Below are 17,584 nucleotides of genomic sequence, written 5' to 3' on the forward strand. Positions count from 1 at the left end.
TGGGGCGGGGCCGCGTCCTGGGGCGGGGCCGCGGGGAGCCTCTCTTCCCGGCTCTCTGCCCCTCCTGGGGTCCCTGGACGGCTCTCGGAGGTCCAGCCAGTGGTCTGTGAGATGCTCTCGGACCCCCTCCTGGCCTTCCTGCGGCCCGTCCGCACTGCTAGGGACTCTCTGAGGCCGGCCGCCTCCCTGCCCGGAATGTCTCTGATCTCCAGCCCCCGACAGGCGGAGTCTTCGAGCCTCTCTTCTCTTCCGTTTGTTTCAAACTTGGTGACTACGGAACACGGCCCCGCGGCCCCCGCAGTCCACGCCCCGCGTGGGTCGGACTCCACAGAGCGCCCGGGGCCACGGGGGATCTCGCTCTCCTTGCTGGCGGGCTTCCCTTCTGGGACGTCCCCGTGCCGGGACCTCCGCGAGACGCACGTGGCCGGCCCTGCGGCGGGCATCGGCGAGCCGCAGTCCCCAGGACAAACCTGGCCTCTCCAGTTTGGCCAGACCGCTTCCTTGGGAAGCCCCCACGCCCGTCTTTTGCCCACTGTCTGGGCCGCTTCTGTGCTCCGAGGCCAGGGTGCAGTTGTGCAGAGGCCGTGGGACCGGCACGGCTGGGTGTTGTCCCCAGGCCCTGGGCAGGAGGTGTCCACAGAGTCCTATCTGCCTCGCCTCGTGTATGTGCGTGGTGGAATTTGCATAACGGAAGACTTGTCGGTAGCCATTTGGTGGACAGGTGGCAAGTAGGTCCAGCACAGCTAAGCGCTCATTCGGTGGCATTGAGCACATTCAGTGCTGTGTGGCCATCGCCGCCGTCCTCTCCAGAACTTTCTCCTCTACTCCCTGTCCCCTCCCCGGCCCCCCGTGCTGCTTTCTGTCTCTGTGGATCTGACAACTGTGGGGATTTTCCAGGAGTGGAACCATGTGGTGTTTGTCCTTTTGTGTCTGGCCTGTTTCACGCAGTAACATGTCTTCAGTTCATCCATGTCGATGTGTCAGAGTTTTCTTTTCACGGCCGAGTCATATTCCGTCATATGTGTTGTATGTTACCGGGTATAGACCTGGATATCTGAGCAGTAGTGGCCCAGGCACAGGTACAGCACTTGCAAAGGCCCCAGGGCAGGGCCATCTGTGGCCCAGCAAGGAGGCCAGGGGGCTGGAGGGCGGAGAGAGGGGTGGTCGAGGCTGTGGAAGCCTCCTGGGTCTGGGCCCCAGGGCAGGCCAGGGTGTGGATTGAAGTCGGTATTCTGTGAGGGGTTGCCCCATGCCCGTCTGGGAGTGATGTACTTGGACTGTGATATACTTGGGCTTGATGCCCTGGCCATCGAGCGGCGCATGGACTGAGGCATAGATTGAGCGGGGCAGGAGGTGGCGGCATTGGTCACTTGGGGACAAGGTCCCGGCGCCTTTGCCTGGCTCCTGACCGTGTTGACCAGGAACCCTCAGAGGCTTGGATCACCTCCTCCAGGGACTGACCTGCCCGTCACTTGGACGTTCTCGGTGCTATTCCACTCCCATGGGCGAGAGGGTGACTCTGCATCCAAGGCCTGACCGGCAAGCTTTGCCTCTGCCAGTGGGCCACTGACCATGTGAGCCTGTGTAGAGTCTCCAGAACAGGGCGGCTACAGGTATGTGTCAACATACCCAGCTAATTTTCATTTTTGTTGAGACAAGGTCTTGCTGTGTTGCCCAGACTGGTCTCAAACTCCTGGGCTCAAGCATCCTCCCACCTCAGCCTTCCAAAGTGCTGGGGTGGCCGGTATGAGCCCGTCAAGTTCACTCCTTTTGATAGCTGGCTTGTAGTCTGTGCTGTGGGTGGACCACAGTTTAGCCTTCCACATGCCGGAGGACTTCTAGATTGCTTCCAGTTTTTGGCCACTGAGGACTTATCTAGCTAAGTTCCTAAGACATCACATGTAGTTTCATTATTTTGTGTGACCTTTGCTGGTTTGGTCAATACTGGCCTCATAACGAGAGTTGGGAAGTGCTCGTTCCTTTTCTGATTTCTGGAAGACAGTGTGTAAAATTGGTGTTAATTTTCCTCTAAATGATTGATAGAATTCTCCAGTCACACCACCTAGAGCTGGAGATTGCTTTAGGGCGAGCTTTTTTTTTTTTTTTTTTTTTGAGTTGGAGTCTCATTCTGTCACCCAGACTAGAGTACAGTGGCACGCTCCCAGCCACCATAGCCTTGACCTGCTGGGCTCTGGCGATCCCTCCGCCTCAGCCTTCCAAGTAGCCGGGACTACAGGTGCGGGCTACCACGCCCAGCTAACTTTTTATTTATTGTAGAGATGGGGTCTCTCCAAGTTGTCCGGGTGGGTCTCAAACCTGTGGGCTCCAGCAATCCACTCGCCTCGGCCTCCCAAAGTGCTCGGATGACAGGCTGAGCCACCGAGCCCAGCCTAGGGCAAGTTTTTATGACTTTAATTTCTTTGATAATTATAGGACTACCTAGGCTATCTATTTTGTCATGGGTAAGTTTAGATAGCTTGTGATTTTCGAGAAATTAACCCATTTCTATGAGTATAGAAATGTGTGTAACCTTCCCTTTTTCTTTTAATGCCCAGAAGATCTGTAGTGATGGCCCTGTTTTATTCGTTATGGGTGATTTGTCTTTATTTTTGTCAGTCGTGCTAGAGACTTGTCAGTTTTGTTGGTTATTTTTAAGCAACCAGCTTTTTGGTTTATTTGTTTTTCTCTTTGTTCTTGTTTTTAAGTGTTTGGTTTCATTGATTTCTGCTCTCATCTTAATTTCCTTCCTTCTGCTTGCTTTGGGTGGATTTTGCTCTTTTTCTAGGTTTCAAGATAAGAGCTTAGACTGTGGGTTTGTGACATCTCTTCTGGCATAATTTTCTGCTATCATTTTCCCTCTCGGTACTGCTTGACCTCCTTCCCACATATTGTGCTATGTTTTTTTCCCTTGAGAATTTCTCTTTGCCTCATGCTTACTCAGAAGTGTTGTTTAATTTCCAGGTGCCTAAGAGGTATTCCCATTGTCTTTTTGCTACTGTTTTTTTGGGGGGGTTTTTTGGTTTGTTTGTTTTTTGGAGGTTTTTTTGAGTCAGTCTCACTCTGCCACCCTGGCTGGAGTGCAGTGGCATGATCAGTCATTGCAGCCTCAATCCTGGGCCCAAATAATTTTCCTGTGTTAGCCTTCTTAGTAACTGGGACCACAGACACACTCCACCACACCCAGCCACTTTTTAAGAAGTTTTTTGTTGGCTGGGATCAGTGGCTCAGCCTGTCATCCCAGTACTTTGGGAGGCTGAGGCGAGTGGATTGCCTGAGCCCATGGGTTCAAGACCCGCCCGGGCAACTTGGTGAGACCTTGTCTCTACAATAATGAAAAATTAGCTGGGCGTGTAGCGCGCACCTGTAGTTCCGACTATTTGGAAGGCTGAGGTGGAAGAATCCGCCGGATCCCAGCAGATTGATGCTGGAGTGACCGAGAGCATGCCACTGCATTCCAGCCTGGGTGACGGAGTTAGACTCTGAATCAAAAAAAAAAAAAAAAAAGTTTTTTTATTGACATAGGTTCTTGCTATGTTGCCCAGGCTAGCCTCAAACTTCTGACCCAAAATTCTGGCCTCCAATGATCCTCCCTCCTCAGCCTCTCAAACTACTGGGATTATTGGTATAAGCCACTGCATCTGGGTCTGTCTAGCAGTTCTGTACTTGCTATGGGGTGGTTGAAATCGCCGTTGGTATTTGTGGATTTTTCTGTTTCTCCTTTCTGCTTCATATATTTTGAGGCTTTGTCGTTTGGTGTGTGCACATTCATGATTGTTATGTCTTCTGGTCAGCTGACCCTTTTATCATTAGGTAACATCCCCATTTGTCTTTAGTAATTTTATTTCCTCTGAAGCTCACTTTACCTGAAGGCTGTGTGTGTGTGTGTGTGTGTGTGTGTGTGTGTGTACACTCCTGCTTTTTTTTTTTAAGCTAACGTTTGCATGGCTTACCTTGTTGTATGTTGAATTTGAAGTGAGTTTCTTGTAGCTTATAATTGGGTCATATTTTTTATCCACTCTTCCGATCTTTGCCTTTTAATTGGTACATTTAGACCATTTATGTTTAATTATCGATAGAGTAGGGCTTAAGTCTGCCATTTTATTCTTATTTCTTCTTTCTGTTTTTCTTCTTGCCTTGCTATGAGTTAAATGTTTTAGAATCTGGGTTTCTCTACCCATTGTCTCTTGAGCGTGCCACCTTGTGACGTGTTCCTCGTGGTTTCTCTGAACCTTGGCGTGTGTAAACGGTGGCATTCGGTGTCGGGTTCCCACTCGGAGTGACGGTGGGGAGACCTTCCTCCCTTGGGGTCTGTTTCTCTGCTCCCTCCTCGCTGTCTTGAGCATCTAAGGGTGTGGCACGCTTTATTTCAGTCACGTGACTTAGAAGATTCTTGGAGGACTCATCAGGAGGCCCATCCGTCGCAGGGACCCGTGTTTCTGCTCTGCCCGTTGCTTCTACGTCCTTCTGCTCCCAGGTTACTTCGTTTATAATTTCCTGTCTATTCAAGAACTTCCTCTAGGTGTTCTTTAAGGGCAGGTCTGCTAGCAACGCATTTCTGTGGTTTTTCTTCATCTGAGAGTTTCTTCTCCCCCTTCATCTCTGAAGGATAGTTTTGCCAGATATAGAATTAAATCTTTCCCCTTAACTTTTGTTTTTATTTTATTTATGTTTGCTTATTTATTTATTAAGTTGGAGTCTCACTCTGTCGCCCAAGCTGGAGTGCAGTGGCACGCTTTCGGCCACCCCAGCATCAACCTGCTAGGCTCCGGCGATCCTTCGCCTTAGCCTTCTGAGTAGCAGGAACTACAGGTGCATGCTACCATGCCTGGCTAATTTTTTGATTGACTGTAGAGACGAGGTCGTGGCAAGTTGTTCGGGTTGGTCTCGAACCTGCAGTCTCAAGCAATCCACTCGCCTCAGCCTCCCAAAGGACTGGGATTACAGGCTGAGCCACCAAGCCTGGCCTGAATATATTTCTTTAAAAGGATTCTTTTTTTCGAGGAATATAGTTATCATGTTACTATCACAACCTAAAAATTAACCAGCGTTTTCTTTTTTTTTTTTTGAGTTGGAGTCTCACTCCATCGCCTAGGCTGGAGTGCAGTGGCATGCTCACGGCCAACCCAGGCTGGGCTCCAACGATCCTTCCGCCTCAGCCTTCCAAGTGACTGGAACTACAGGCGCGTGCTGCCACATCCATCTAATTTTTTATTTATGGTAGAGACAAGGGCTCACCAAGTTGCCCGGGCTGGTCTCAAACCCACGGGCTCGAGTAATCCACTTGCCTCGGCCTCCCAAAGTGCTGGGGTAATAGGCTGAGCCACTGATCCCAACTAGTCAGTATTTTCTCAACAGTTCCAGTCATTGTTCAGTCTTCCAACTATCTAATTTTTGTCTTGTTTCATGTGTTTTGTAGAGGCATGGTCTCTGTCACCCAGGCTGGATGCAGTCGTGTGGTCACGACTCACTGCAGCCTTGACCTCCTGGGCTTAAGTTAGCCTCCTGCCTCAGCCTCCCGAATAACTGGGACTACAGGCACACACCACCACTCTTGGCTCTATTTTACTTTTTTCACCATTTGTCAGCTCAGGATTTATGTAAGGTCTGCGAGTTCAGTTTGTTGTTATAGACGTCTTTTAAATTTAAATTTTCCGTCCATTTATTTTTTTCCCCCTTCTCCTTAACAGTTGATTTGTTAAGGAAACCTGGTCATTTGTCCCATGGAATTTGCAGTCGGGATGTTGCTGCTTGCATCTACATGGTGTCACCTGTATGCTTGTGTCCCCTGTGGATAGATTTGCGCCCATACCACCCCACAGACATGAGCTGCCCACACTGCGCGGGCAATATGGCCAGGATGACTTGAAATGTGCCTTGCGTGTAACATACACAGAGGAATTGGAGACTTACTACAAATGGAGGATGTGAAATGGCTCGTTATTCATATTCCTTTTCTGTTGAAATAATCTTGTGTGTATGCTGGGTTACATAAACCATAGCCCAGTGACACCCACCTGTGTTTATTTCCCGAATGTGCTTATCAGAAGGTTAAGGATTTTACATGCCACACGTGTTTGTGACTTGGACTGGACTCTTCCCCTGGGTATCGCTGACCGCCTGCCGATGGATCCTGGGTCGTGGCACATTCTGTTTTTATGCTCGGGCGCACCAGTGGGTCGCCCTTGTCTTGATGCTTCCTGCTTGTTGGGTTTTGTGGATTTGGCCTCCTCACCCAGAGGCGCAGGCTCAGGGCCCCCGTGTGTCGTGGACCGGAGCTGGCTCACGGCTGGCTGCTGTGTCTGGTCTAGGGGGCTCGATGGGACAGGAACCCCCGAGGCCCCGATGACGCGGTTAGACCCAGCGTGGCCCGGGCGAGGGTGGGCTCAGGGCCGAGCCCCCGGGCGCCTGGCGGGTTGGGCAGCCAAGTTCAGCGCTCGCCTCCCCTTAGGGACGACTCTCTGGACGGCTGCCGGATCGTCTTCGTGGATGAAGTCTTCAAGATTGAGCGCCCGGGCGAGGGCAGCCCCATGGTGGACAACCCGCTGAGACGTGAGTGCGGGCGGGCGTCCTCCCCGGTGGGCTGGTGGGCGGGGCCCTTCCCGGCACTGGACACTGACCCCGCCCCATGTGCAGGCAAGAGCGGGCCCTCCTGCAAGCACTGCAGGGACGACGTGAGCAAGCCGTGCCGCGTGTGCGCCTGCCACCTGTGCGGGGGCCGGCAGGACCCCGACAAGCAGCTCATGTGCGACGAGTGCGACATGGCCTTCCACATCTACTGCCTGTGCCCGCCGCTCAGCAGCGTCCCCAGCGAGGACGAGTGGTGAGCGGGAGCTCCCGGTGGCGGCCGGAAGCCAACTCGGGCCCTTGGGCAGCCCCAGAGGGCAGTGGGAGGCTGGCGCCTGTCAGCCCAGAACTTTGGGAGGCCCCGGCGGGAGGCTCACTGGAGGCCAGGTGTTCTTGCACAGCCCGGGAAATGTAGCAAGACCTGTATCCACAAAAAAGACAAAACATTAGCCAGGGGTGGTGGTGGCCCTGTGGTCCCAGCTGCTCGGGAGGCCCTGGCGGGAGGATCGCCTGAGCCCAGGAGGTCGAGGCTGCGGTAGGGCATGACTGCACCACTGCTCTCCAGCCTGGGTCACAGAGCGGGACCATGTCTCTGAAAAGAAAGAAATGGATGAGGGAATCGTCCATGTGTGGGCCGAGGCTCAGGGGCGCCCGGAGCAGAGCTGGGGCCTCGCCCTGCAGACAGGCCTCAGCTGTGAGCTCAGCAGTTGGGGGACCACGGGCATGGGGAGGGCTGTGGGCTCTGTCCCAGGACCCCTGAGAGTCGGCGGGCCTCCTCCCAGCTCCCAGGGGTGTGGGTCTCACTGCCTCACCCCACAGAGGTGGGGAAACCATTGGACCCAGTGGGGAGGCCCGGGCTGGGGTGGCCAGGTCTTTCCACATCATAGAGTGTCACTGTCGCTGGGGGCAAGCCCTGGAGTTCCAAGCAGGACTAGAATGTCCCCTGATGATGGAATGTCTGAGCTCTGGGCCATCCTCGCTGTTGCCAGCCACATACCCCATTAGCTTGAGTTTAATGTAAATGGAAGGCCGGACCACCAGGAGGGTCACGCGTCCATGAGCGTGGGGGCCACATGCCCGAGCGCGTCTGCCTGCGCTGACAGGACGTGCTGCCGTCGCCAGGTACTGCCCCGAGTGCCGGAACGATGCCAGCGAGGTGGTCCTGGCGGGGGAGAAGCTGAAGGAGAGCAAAAAGAAGGCGAAGATGGCTTCCGCCACATCGTCCTCGCAGCGCGACTGGGGCAAGGTGAGGGGACCGCCTGCCCCTCCCGCCAGCCCCCTGCCCCTCTCGCCGATCCCCCACCCCTGCTGCCTGCCACTCCCCACCTCACACCGCTGTCCCTTTGCTCCCCTGGCCGCAGGGCATGGCGTGTGTGGGCCGCACCAAGGAGTGCACCATCGTCCCGTCCAACCACTACGGACCCATCCCGGGGATCCCCGTGGGCACCATGTGGCGGTTCCGAGTGCAGGTACCTGTGGCATCTCAGGGCTCTGGGGGCTTCCAGAAGCCCCTCTGTGGGGCTGCCCAGGCATGTCCTGCTTGTGTCCTGGGATTCCTCCCACGATGGTTTTCTGGGCCAAGGGGGCCAAGGGATCCCGATGGCAACCGGCTGGCCTGAAGGGCAGGGAGAGCCTGGAGGTTCTGGCCCGTTCCTGTTTTCAAGGCCCTGGGATCCCTTCTGAGGAGGGTGTAGGCGCCCATCTGCACAGAGGCTGCAAGGTCGTTCCCAGAAGCTGCGATTCCAGGGAACAGTAGGCGGAAATGGCCCTTGTTAGGTCTGTGACAATGACAGCCCTGCCTCTGAGCAGGTCCTGGCCATCTGGGTGCTGTCAGCTCCTGGGTCTGTGCCCAGGCAGATGAGACACTGAGGATATGGGGACCAGATTGTTCTCTGGGTGGGGCGTCCCAGGCGCTGCCAGGTGCCTGGTAGTGTCCCTGGCCTCCACCCACCCATGTCAGGAGCACCCCAGCCATGCCACCACAGATGTCCCCAGCCATGGCCTAGTGTCCCCTGGGGCAGGATCATCCCCAAGTGAGACCCAGCAAGCCGGGTGGACGGGCCAGTGCCCCTCGTGGAGTGACAGGGCCAGGCGTCAAGTGCTGGTGCTCTGAAGGCAGCATGGTGTCGGCTGGGCAGCCCAGGCCAGCAGTCAGTGCGGCCTTCGGAGGGTTTTGTGTCCAGTGAGTGACCGGGTGGGCCTCATCGGTCCAGCAAAGGGCAGCTTTTATGTCATGACCTCGTTTTAAGCTCAGTCCTGCCAGACACTTATCGCCCCTCTCTCCAGTTGCAAAACTGGAACATCCACGACCCGCAAGACCACGCCGTGAGCAGGATGGGGCTGTGGTTCAGCTGGCTCCTCTCGTGGCCTGGCTCTCGCTGTGCTGTCTCGGGGCTAAACGCTCCTAAGAGGCACAGGGCCCAGCGCTGGGTGTGAAGTGTGAAAGCTGCCCTCAGGGCTGGAGGGAGGGCGGTGAGGTGGGCTTCTGCGCAGCTGCCTTGGGAGGAGATGTTGATCCTCTGTGGTTTCCACAGGTCAGCGAGTCAGGTGTCCACCGGCCACACGTGGCAGGCATCCACGGCCGGAGCAACGATGGGGCCTACTCTCTGGTCCTGGCAGGGGGCTACGAGGATGATGTGGTAAGTAGGGGGTGGTTAGAGCTGTTTTTTTTTTTATGAGTCTGGATCTCATTCCGTAACCCAGGCTGGAGTGCAATGGCGTGATCACAGCTCACCACATGGGCCTGACGCTCTTGGGCTCAGGTGATCCTCCAGCCTCAGCCTCCTGAGTAGCTGGGACTATAGGTACGTACCACCACGCCCAGCTCTGTTTTTAATTTTTTGTGAAGATGTGGGTCTTGCTGTGCTGCCCAGGCTGGTCTGGAACTCCCGGGAGTTTCTGTGTGCCAGAAACTCAGGGCTTACGCAGTTCTCCCACCTTGGCTTCCCAAAGTGCTGGAATGACAGTCGTGAGCCACTGCACCTAGCCTTGTTTTATTTTTTGAAGTGGTGATAAAACATGCACAGCATTTGCCATCTTAACCATTTTAAGCGCACAGTTCAGGGGCATTAAACACACTCACGTGATCGTGTGACCATTACCACCATCATCTCCAGAACTTTCTCCTCTTCTGAAACTCTGTCCCATGAAATACTCCCTGTCCCCTCCCCAGCCCCTGGCACCCACCATGTGACTTTCTGTCTCTGTGGATCTGACGACTCTTAGGGCCCTACTGGGAGTGGGATCTCGCAGGGCTTGTCCTTCTGTGTCTGGGTCTCACTGCATGTGACACCCTCGAGCTCCAAGCATGCCGTGGCTCGTGTCAGAGCCTTCTTCCTTTTTATGGCTGCATCGTGTTTCACGTGTGGATGGGCCACACTGTGCAGATCCCTCACCTGTCCACGGATACTTGGGTCATGTCCACTTCTTGGCCATTGTCAGCAGTGCTGCCATGAGCGCAGTTGTGCAAGTGTCTCTTCAAGTCTCCTCTTTCAGTTCTTTTGATTCTATACCCAGAAGTGGAAATAGCGGGACCATGTGATGATGAATTCTGTTTAATTTCTTGAGGAAGTGTCACACGTCTCTAAGCAGCTGTGCACCGTTTTATGTTGTCACCCACACTTTACAAAGAACGCCAGTTTCTCCCTGCCCTCCCAAATAATTTGTATTTTCTGTTTTTTTGTTATTTTTTATTTTCTTTTATTTTTTTGAGTTGGAGTCTCACTTTGTTGCCCAGGCTGAAATGTAGTTGCATATTCATGGCCACCCCAGCGTTGACCTGCTGGGCTCCAGCGATCCTTCTACCTTAGCCTTCCAAGTAGCTGGAACTACAGGCGTGCGCTACCATGCCCAGCTAAGTTTTTGGTTTATAGTAGAGACGAGGTCTCACCAAGTTGCCTGGGCTGGTTTCTAGCCCACGGGCTCAGACAATCCACTTGCCTCGGCCTCCCAAAGTGCTGGCATTACAGGCTGAGCCACCGAGCCCAGCCTTATTTTTTATTTTTAAAATTTTTTTAAGTTGGGATTTCACTCTGTCACCCAGGCTGGAGTGCAGTGGCATGGTCACGACTCACTGCAGCCTCGACCTCTTGGGGTCAGATGATTCTTCTGCCTCAGCCTCCCGAGTAGCTGGGACTATAGGCACCACCATGCCTGGCTAATTTTTTGATGTTTTTGTAGAGACAAGGTCTTGCGATGTTACCCAGGCGGGTCTCGAACTCCTGGCCTCAAACAAGCGTCTCACCTCGGCCTCCCAAAGTGCTGGGATGACAGGCATGAGCCACCGCACCTGACTTCCTGTCTCTTTGATGGCAGCCATTTAGTAGGGCTTGTGCATTGGAGTCTCTCTGTCCTCTGTGTGGAGGGCTCACCCAGCCTTCTTATCTGTTTCAGGACCATGGGAATTTTTTCACATACACAGGTAGTGGTGGGCGAGATCTTTCCGGCAACAAGAGGACTGCGGAGCAGTCTTGTGATCAGAAGCTCACCAACACCAACAGGTGCGTAGGAAGTAGTTTTCTCCTTTCGTCGAATCACTTCTGCAGAGTCCTTGACTCCATCTGGGTCCTTGTGTCCAGCCATAGCCTCCTTAGGAAGGTGCTGGAGCAGAGAGGTGCAGACATTCAGTTCCCTTCTCTGTGCGCCAGAAACTCAGGAGTTATCCAGCCTCCAGATGGGCTAGAGCATGCTTAACTTTTCTTTTTCTTTCTTTTTTTTTTTTGAGTCGGAGTCTCACTCTGTCGCCCAGACTAGAGTGCAGTGGCATGCTCCCGGCCACCACAGCCTCGACCTGCTGGCTCCGGTGGTCCTTTCGCTTCAGCCTTCCAAGTAGCCGGAACTACAGGCGCACGCTACCATGCCCGGCTAATTTTTGATTTATTGTAGAGATGAGGTCTTGCCACGTTGCCCAGGTGGGTCTCGAACCTGCAGGCTCACGCAATCCACTTGTCTCAGCCTCCCAAAGTGCTGGGATGACAGGCTGAGCCACCGAGCCTGGCCGCACCTTGCTCATTTTAAAATTTCTTTTAGAAATGAGGTCTTGCCAAGTTGCGCAGGCTGGTCTCAAATCCCTGAACTCAGGCAGTCCTCTTGCCTCAGCCTCCCAAAGTTCTGAGATTACAGGTGTGAGCCACCACATCTGGGCAGTTAAAGCACACTTTTCTATAAAAGGCCAGATAATAAGTGTTTTTAGCTTTGTTGACCACAGTCTCTGTTGTAGCTATTCAGCTCTGGCATCAAAGCACTGAAACGGCCATAGACCATAAAGCCATAGTGACTGAATGCGCATAGCTGTGTTCCTGTAAAACTTTATTTACAAAACTAGGCAGTGGGCCAGCATTTGACCCCTGATTGCAGGATGGTATGGCTTTTCCAACACAAACAGCATCGTAATGCCCAAAGGAAAAGCTGGAAAGATTTGGTTATCTAAATGTTAGAAATACATTGTGTTGGTAAACCCTACAAATAAAATTAAAAAGCAGATTACTATTTAGGAGGAATGTTTTTAACACGACACATGATGGTCATGTCTTATATAAAGAGCTATTACAAGTTAATAAGAAAAATTCTAATAGAAAAAAGTAAAGGGAATGCAGATAACTTACAAAGAAATGCAGATGGCTAACAGCCACAATAAATTGCTCAACTTTGGTCATCAAATATGACTAGCAATGGTGAAATGCTATATATTTCCCTTTATTATTTGTTTATTTTTTGAGTCGGTTTCACTCTGTCATCCAGGCTGGAGTGCAGTGGCACACTCATGGCTACAGCCTCAACCTGCTGGGTTCAAGTGATCCTTCCACTTCAACCTTCCAAGTAGCCGGAACTGCAGGCATATGCCACTACGCCCAGCTAATTTACCATAGAGATGAGGGCTCGCCAAGTTGCCTAGGCTGGTCTCGAACCCCTGAACTCAGGCAATCCTCTTGACTCTGCCTTTCAAAGTGCTGGGATTACAGGCATGAACCACAGTGCCTGGCCTTACTTGTTTCCCTTTCAAATTGGCCCAAAATTCTAAATGTTAAGAAATCCCAGGGAATAGACAGCCTAGCATTTCACTGTTGGTCGAAATGCAAATTGGAACCATCTTTCTGGAAAGCTCTTTTGCCTGTATGTATGAAGAGCCTTAAAAATGTTTATCTTGGCTGGACATGGTGACTCAAGCCTGTAATCCCAGCACTTTGGGAGGCCGAGGTGAGAGGATTTCCTGAGCCAGGGTTTCAAAACCAGTCTGGGCAACTTGGTGAGACCTTGTCTCTATAATATATCAAAAAATTAGGTGTGGTGGCACGTTCCTGTAGTTCTGGCTACTTGAAAGGCTGAGGTAGAAGGATCGCCTGAGCTGAGCAAGCCGACGCTGGGATGGCCGTGAGCGTGCCACTGCACTCCAGCCTGGGTGATAGAGTGAGACTCTGACTCAAAAAAAAAAGGGTCACTTTGAAAATGTGCTTAGGAGATGTGGGTATGTGGAAATTTAATGTGTTATAATGTTTATCATGCCATTACCTAAAATAGCAAAAAAAAAAAGGAATCAGGATCTTGTGTCTTTTTTGAAAAAAATTAGAAAGGCCAGGCACTGTGGTGCACTCCTGTCAACCCAGCTACTCAGGAGGCAGAGGTGGGAGGATCGCTTGTACCAAGGAGTTTGAAGCTGCAGTGAGCTATGATCGTACCACTGCACTCCAGCCTGGGTGATAGAGTGAGCCTCCGTCTCTGTAAAAATTACGAATAAAAAAATTAGCCGGATGTGGCGGCAGACTCCTATAATCCTAGCTACTCGAGAGGCTGAGCCGGGAGGATCACTTGAGCCCAGAAGTTCGAGGCTGCAATGAGCTGTGATCGCACCATGACACTCCAGCCTGGGCGACAGAGCGAGACCCTGTCAATAGACAGACAGCAGGGTTAATTGTACACTTATTTGTCTAGTGAAATATAATTTCAGCAGTTGTTAAAAGTCATGTTTTGAGAAAATATTTAGTGTTACAGGGAACTGCTCATTTGTCACGTTGTGTGACAAAATCTGGACACACACTCTGTGGAATTCCAACTTTAAAGAATGCTGACTGCCCATAGACAACAGCGGCATTGTTACTGTTCTCTCACAAACCCCTGACAAGTGGCGTTGTTGTACTGGGGTGGTGAGTCCGGCTTCCAGTCTGGCTGGGCCACCCTGGAGAGGCCTCCACTGGGACAGACCTTCTGCCGCTCGTGTCCTGTGTCTGTGACCTTCTTGTTTTATTGATGACACCTTCCCACATGGCATGTTAGTTTCTGGGGCTTCAGAAACAAAATACCACGAATGGGGTGGGTTAGACAGACGTTGAAGACATTGATCATCTGGGTTCTGGAGGGCAGAGGTCTGAGACCAAGGTGTGGGTGGGGCCGTGCTCCTGTTCCAGGGAGGGACAGAAGCCTGCCTCTTCGGCTTCTGATGGAAGCCAGTGAGCCTCCGTGTTCCTGGCTCATAATGCGTCACTCCTTCTCTGCCTCTGCCCTCACGGCCTCCTTCCTTTTCTGCCGATGTGTCTGTGTTCTCTTGTTTTACTTATTTTAGACAGGCAGGGTCTCTCTCTGTTGCCCAGGCTGGAGAGCAGTGATCATAGCTCACGACAGACTCAACCTTTGGGCTCAGACGGTCTTCCCACCTCAGTCTCCCAACTAGTTGGGACTATAGGCACATGCCACCCTGCCCAGATAATTTATGAATTTTTTTGTAGAGATAAGGTCTCACTGTCACCCAGGCTATGTGATCATAGCTGACTGCAGCCTCAAACTCCTGGGCTCAAGTGGTCCTCCCGTCTTGGCCTCCCAAAGTGCTGGGATTACTGGTGTGAGCCACTGCGCCCAACCTGTGTTCTCTCTGAGGGCACCGGTTACTGGATTAGGGCCCCCTGAATCCAGTCTGACCTCACTGGGACTTGATGACATCTACCAAGACCCTGGTTCCAAAGGCCATGTCCCCAGCTGTCGGGTTGGAGCTTGAGCTGTGGTGTTGGGCGCACACCCACCTGAGATATGTCCCTGCAGGGCACTGGCTCTCAACTGCTTCGCCCCCATCAATGACCAGGAGGGGGCCGAGGCCAAGGACTGGAGGTCAGGGAAGCCAGTCAGGGTGGTTCGCAACGTCAAGGGCGGCAAGCACAGCAAGTATGCGCCTGCAGAAGGCAACCGCTACGACGGCATCTACAAGGTGAGTTGCTGGTGCCTCCTCGCCCCCCTCCCACAGACCCTCTGCCCCCTGCCCCTCCCCATGGCGCTTCTGCCAACCCCCCCCTGGTCTCTCTGCCCTCCTTCCCGTCCCTCGGCCTCATCGCCCCCCACAGGCCCTCTGCTGGGCCCCGCCCTCGGGGTGTCCGTGACTGGGACTCCCGCTCCCCAGGTGGTGAAGTACTGGCCCGAGAAGGGCAAGTCCGGCTTCCTCGTGTGGCGCTATCTGCTGCGGCGGGACGACGAGGAGCCCGGCCCCTGGACCAAGGAGGGCAAGGACCGGATCAAGAGACTGGGGCTGACCATGCAGGTGCGTCCAGCGGGCCTGCAGGGACAGGGGCGTGGCCAGGTTCGGCTCCCAGGGCTGCTGCGGCCTCTCACGCCCAGGTAGCCTGGGCACCGGGGTCCTGCCATGAGCCTGTCTTTCCTGAAGGCCACCACAGTCACAGCAGGGCTCATCCAGGCATGCTGAGCATGAGACTCCCAGGGGCGTGGGCGGACGGGGCATCCTCTCTGTCAGGCCTGAGCCTCCCTGGTTCCTCATCCTGTGCAGTTTCTGGACACCTGGCTGGCCGCACCTCACTGGCCGTCAATAGCAGCACTTCAGCCGGGCCATGTCGGCCGGGCAGGGGACCTGTGCGTCTCTGTCCATTGTCCTCTTAGAGCTTCATGAAAGCCAGACTTGTGTATCCTGGTCGTGTCAGGAGAGGAGTTGCCACAAACCGGCCCAGCATGTGGTCTTTTCTATTTGCTTTTCTTCTTAATTCTGCTCATCCAGAAAAAAAAAGCAGAAACAAACTCACCAAACTGGTAGAATCCTGAGAGGTGTGGATGGGACGGTGAGGAACAGCCCCACTGAGTGATTGTTCATCTCGGTGGTGGCAGAATCTTCTGGAGTGCATCGGGGTGGAATACAGCTTTCTTGCATATAATTATGGTGTTTTCTGCTCTTTGTGGGGAGTTGGTTTATAGAAGATGAATCTTATAGCGAATAAATCGTGGTGGGACTATTTAAGGAGTACTAATTGCTGTTGTGTATCTGATCACGCCTGCCCCTGGAGGGCCACAGAAGGCGTCTTTTGAGTGGGTTTGTGCAGTGGGGAGTTTCAGAAGCCGAGGATCTGAGAAGAAAAAGGGGTTCAGGAGGGAGCAAGTAGATCCGCTTCTGGTAGGAGGAAGGTTTTTTTTTCTGAGATGAGGTCTTGCTGTGTTGCCCAGGCTGGAGTACCATGGTGCGATTATCGCTTATCACAGCCCGGACCTCCTGGGCTCAGCCTCCCACCTCAGTCTCCCCAGTAGCTGGGACTACAGGCACCATGATGCCCAGCTGACTTTTGTTTTTGTAGAGATGAAGTCTTGCATGTTGCTCAGGCTGGTCTTGAACTCCTGGGCTCAGGGAACCCTCCTGCTTTGGCCTCCCAGTGTTGGGATGACAGGCATGAGCCACCGTGCCCAGCCTGGGAGGATGATTTTTATCTACGACTTTGTTCTTACTTGGAATTGGAAGTTACTAAAGAAAGTTGCAGGTATCCTGATGAGACACAAGAGAGGAAGACGTGACCTCGGGTGCTTCAGAAACAGGGCGATTATCCAGTGATTACGGGGGCAGGGAAGAGCCCAGGATTCCTCACTAAGAGTTTCGGTGAAGGGGGGCAGGAATGGCAGTTGAGGAAAACTGCCAGGGAAGGGAGGGGCACACCTCATCAACAAGGGTACTTGCATAACGAACATTTGTACGCCTAACCCTGAGTTGTAACCCCCACCTTTAAAATTAAAAAATGAATTTGGTGAACCAGGGCCCTCGGGCCATTTGGAAGTTCACACCCATCTGAGTATTTTTTGATGGCTTTCCCATTACAACCAAGTGGTCAAGTTTCACAGGTGTGAAGATTTTTATTGACTGGGCCCTTGGAGTCTCTTGTAAATCCTAAAGGTTAGATCTTAGCCAGACGTGTGGCTCATGTCTGCAATCCAAGCACTTTCCGAGGCTGAGGTGAGAGGATTGCCTGAGCCCGGGGTTCGAGACCAGCCTGGGCAACATACTGAGACCTTAGCCCTACCAAAAAAGGGGTGGTACAGGCCTGTAGTCCTAGCTACTTGGGAGGCTGAGGCGGAAGGATCGCCTGAGCCCAGGAGATCGAGGCTGTGGTGAGCTGTGATCATGCCACTGTACTCCAGCCTGGGTGACAGAGTGAGACCCTGACTCAAATAAAATAAAGCTCAGATCTTGTTTGTTCGAGGTGACACGGAGCGCTTCACCCACACGAGCTTACCCCATGCTCACCTGGCCCTGCAGGTGGAGGCTGGCGCCCTCATCCTTCTTCACAGAGGGCGGTGTGACAGGATAGAGACTGCTTGGGCTTCACAGCTGGGGAGGTGCCTGGCCCACCGGCGTCCCCTAGTCTGTGGGACACGGTGGGTAGGTCTGCCCAGATGTGCACGGTGGCTTTTCCCGTACACGCCTGTGACGACGTCTCATTCATACGCTGGGTGTGACAAGAGGCTGGCAGCTTCTCTGGGCGTCCTTGAAGGGCTTGCACGTTTCCTCTTGTGTTTCGGGGTGGCGGGTAGTGGGTGGGTGGCCACTCCACGGCCTGTCCTCCTCCCACAGTATCCGGAAGGCTACTTGGAAGCCCTGGCCAACAGGGAGAAGGAGAAGGAGAACAGCAAGCAGGAGGCAGAGGAGGATGAGCAGCAGGACTTCCCGACGCCCCGGAAGGGCAAGTGGAAGCGGAAGTCGGCAGGTGCGTGTCAGTACCTGGGCCCCGGCCCCGCCCAGCCCCTCCCCGCCCACCCTCACCCGCTCCGCCCC

The 17,584-nt window shown here is 53.5% G+C and overlaps 1 protein-coding gene across 1 annotated transcript in view; it reads left to right on the forward strand.

Annotated features, from left to right (window-relative positions):
- UHRF1 (ubiquitin like with PHD and ring finger domains 1) overlaps nt 1-17,584 on the forward strand; it is a 40,893-nt gene that overhangs the window by 18,451 nt on the left and 4,858 nt on the right. Inside the window, exons 5-14 of the mRNA XM_021710084.1 lie at nt 162-702; nt 6,309-6,549; nt 6,634-6,820; nt 7,687-7,810; nt 7,926-8,033; nt 9,099-9,203; nt 10,957-11,063; nt 14,593-14,755; nt 14,945-15,082; nt 17,384-17,545. Of these exons, the coding sequence (XP_021565759.1) occupies nt 162-702; nt 6,309-6,549; nt 6,634-6,820; nt 7,687-7,810; nt 7,926-8,033; nt 9,099-9,203; nt 10,957-11,063; nt 14,593-14,755; nt 14,945-15,082; nt 17,384-17,545 (1,876 nt within the window). The remainder of the gene's footprint in view (nt 1-161; nt 703-6,308; nt 6,550-6,633; nt 6,821-7,686; nt 7,811-7,925; nt 8,034-9,098; nt 9,204-10,956; nt 11,064-14,592; nt 14,756-14,944; nt 15,083-17,383; nt 17,546-17,584) is intronic.

The sequence above is a fragment of the Carlito syrichta genome, unplaced genomic scaffold (genome assembly GCF_000164805.1).
Source record: "Carlito syrichta isolate Samal-C Ts95f unplaced genomic scaffold, Tarsius_syrichta-2.0.1 Scaffold288028, whole genome shotgun sequence".
Lineage (NCBI taxonomy): Eukaryota > Metazoa > Chordata > Mammalia > Primates > Tarsiidae > Carlito > Carlito syrichta.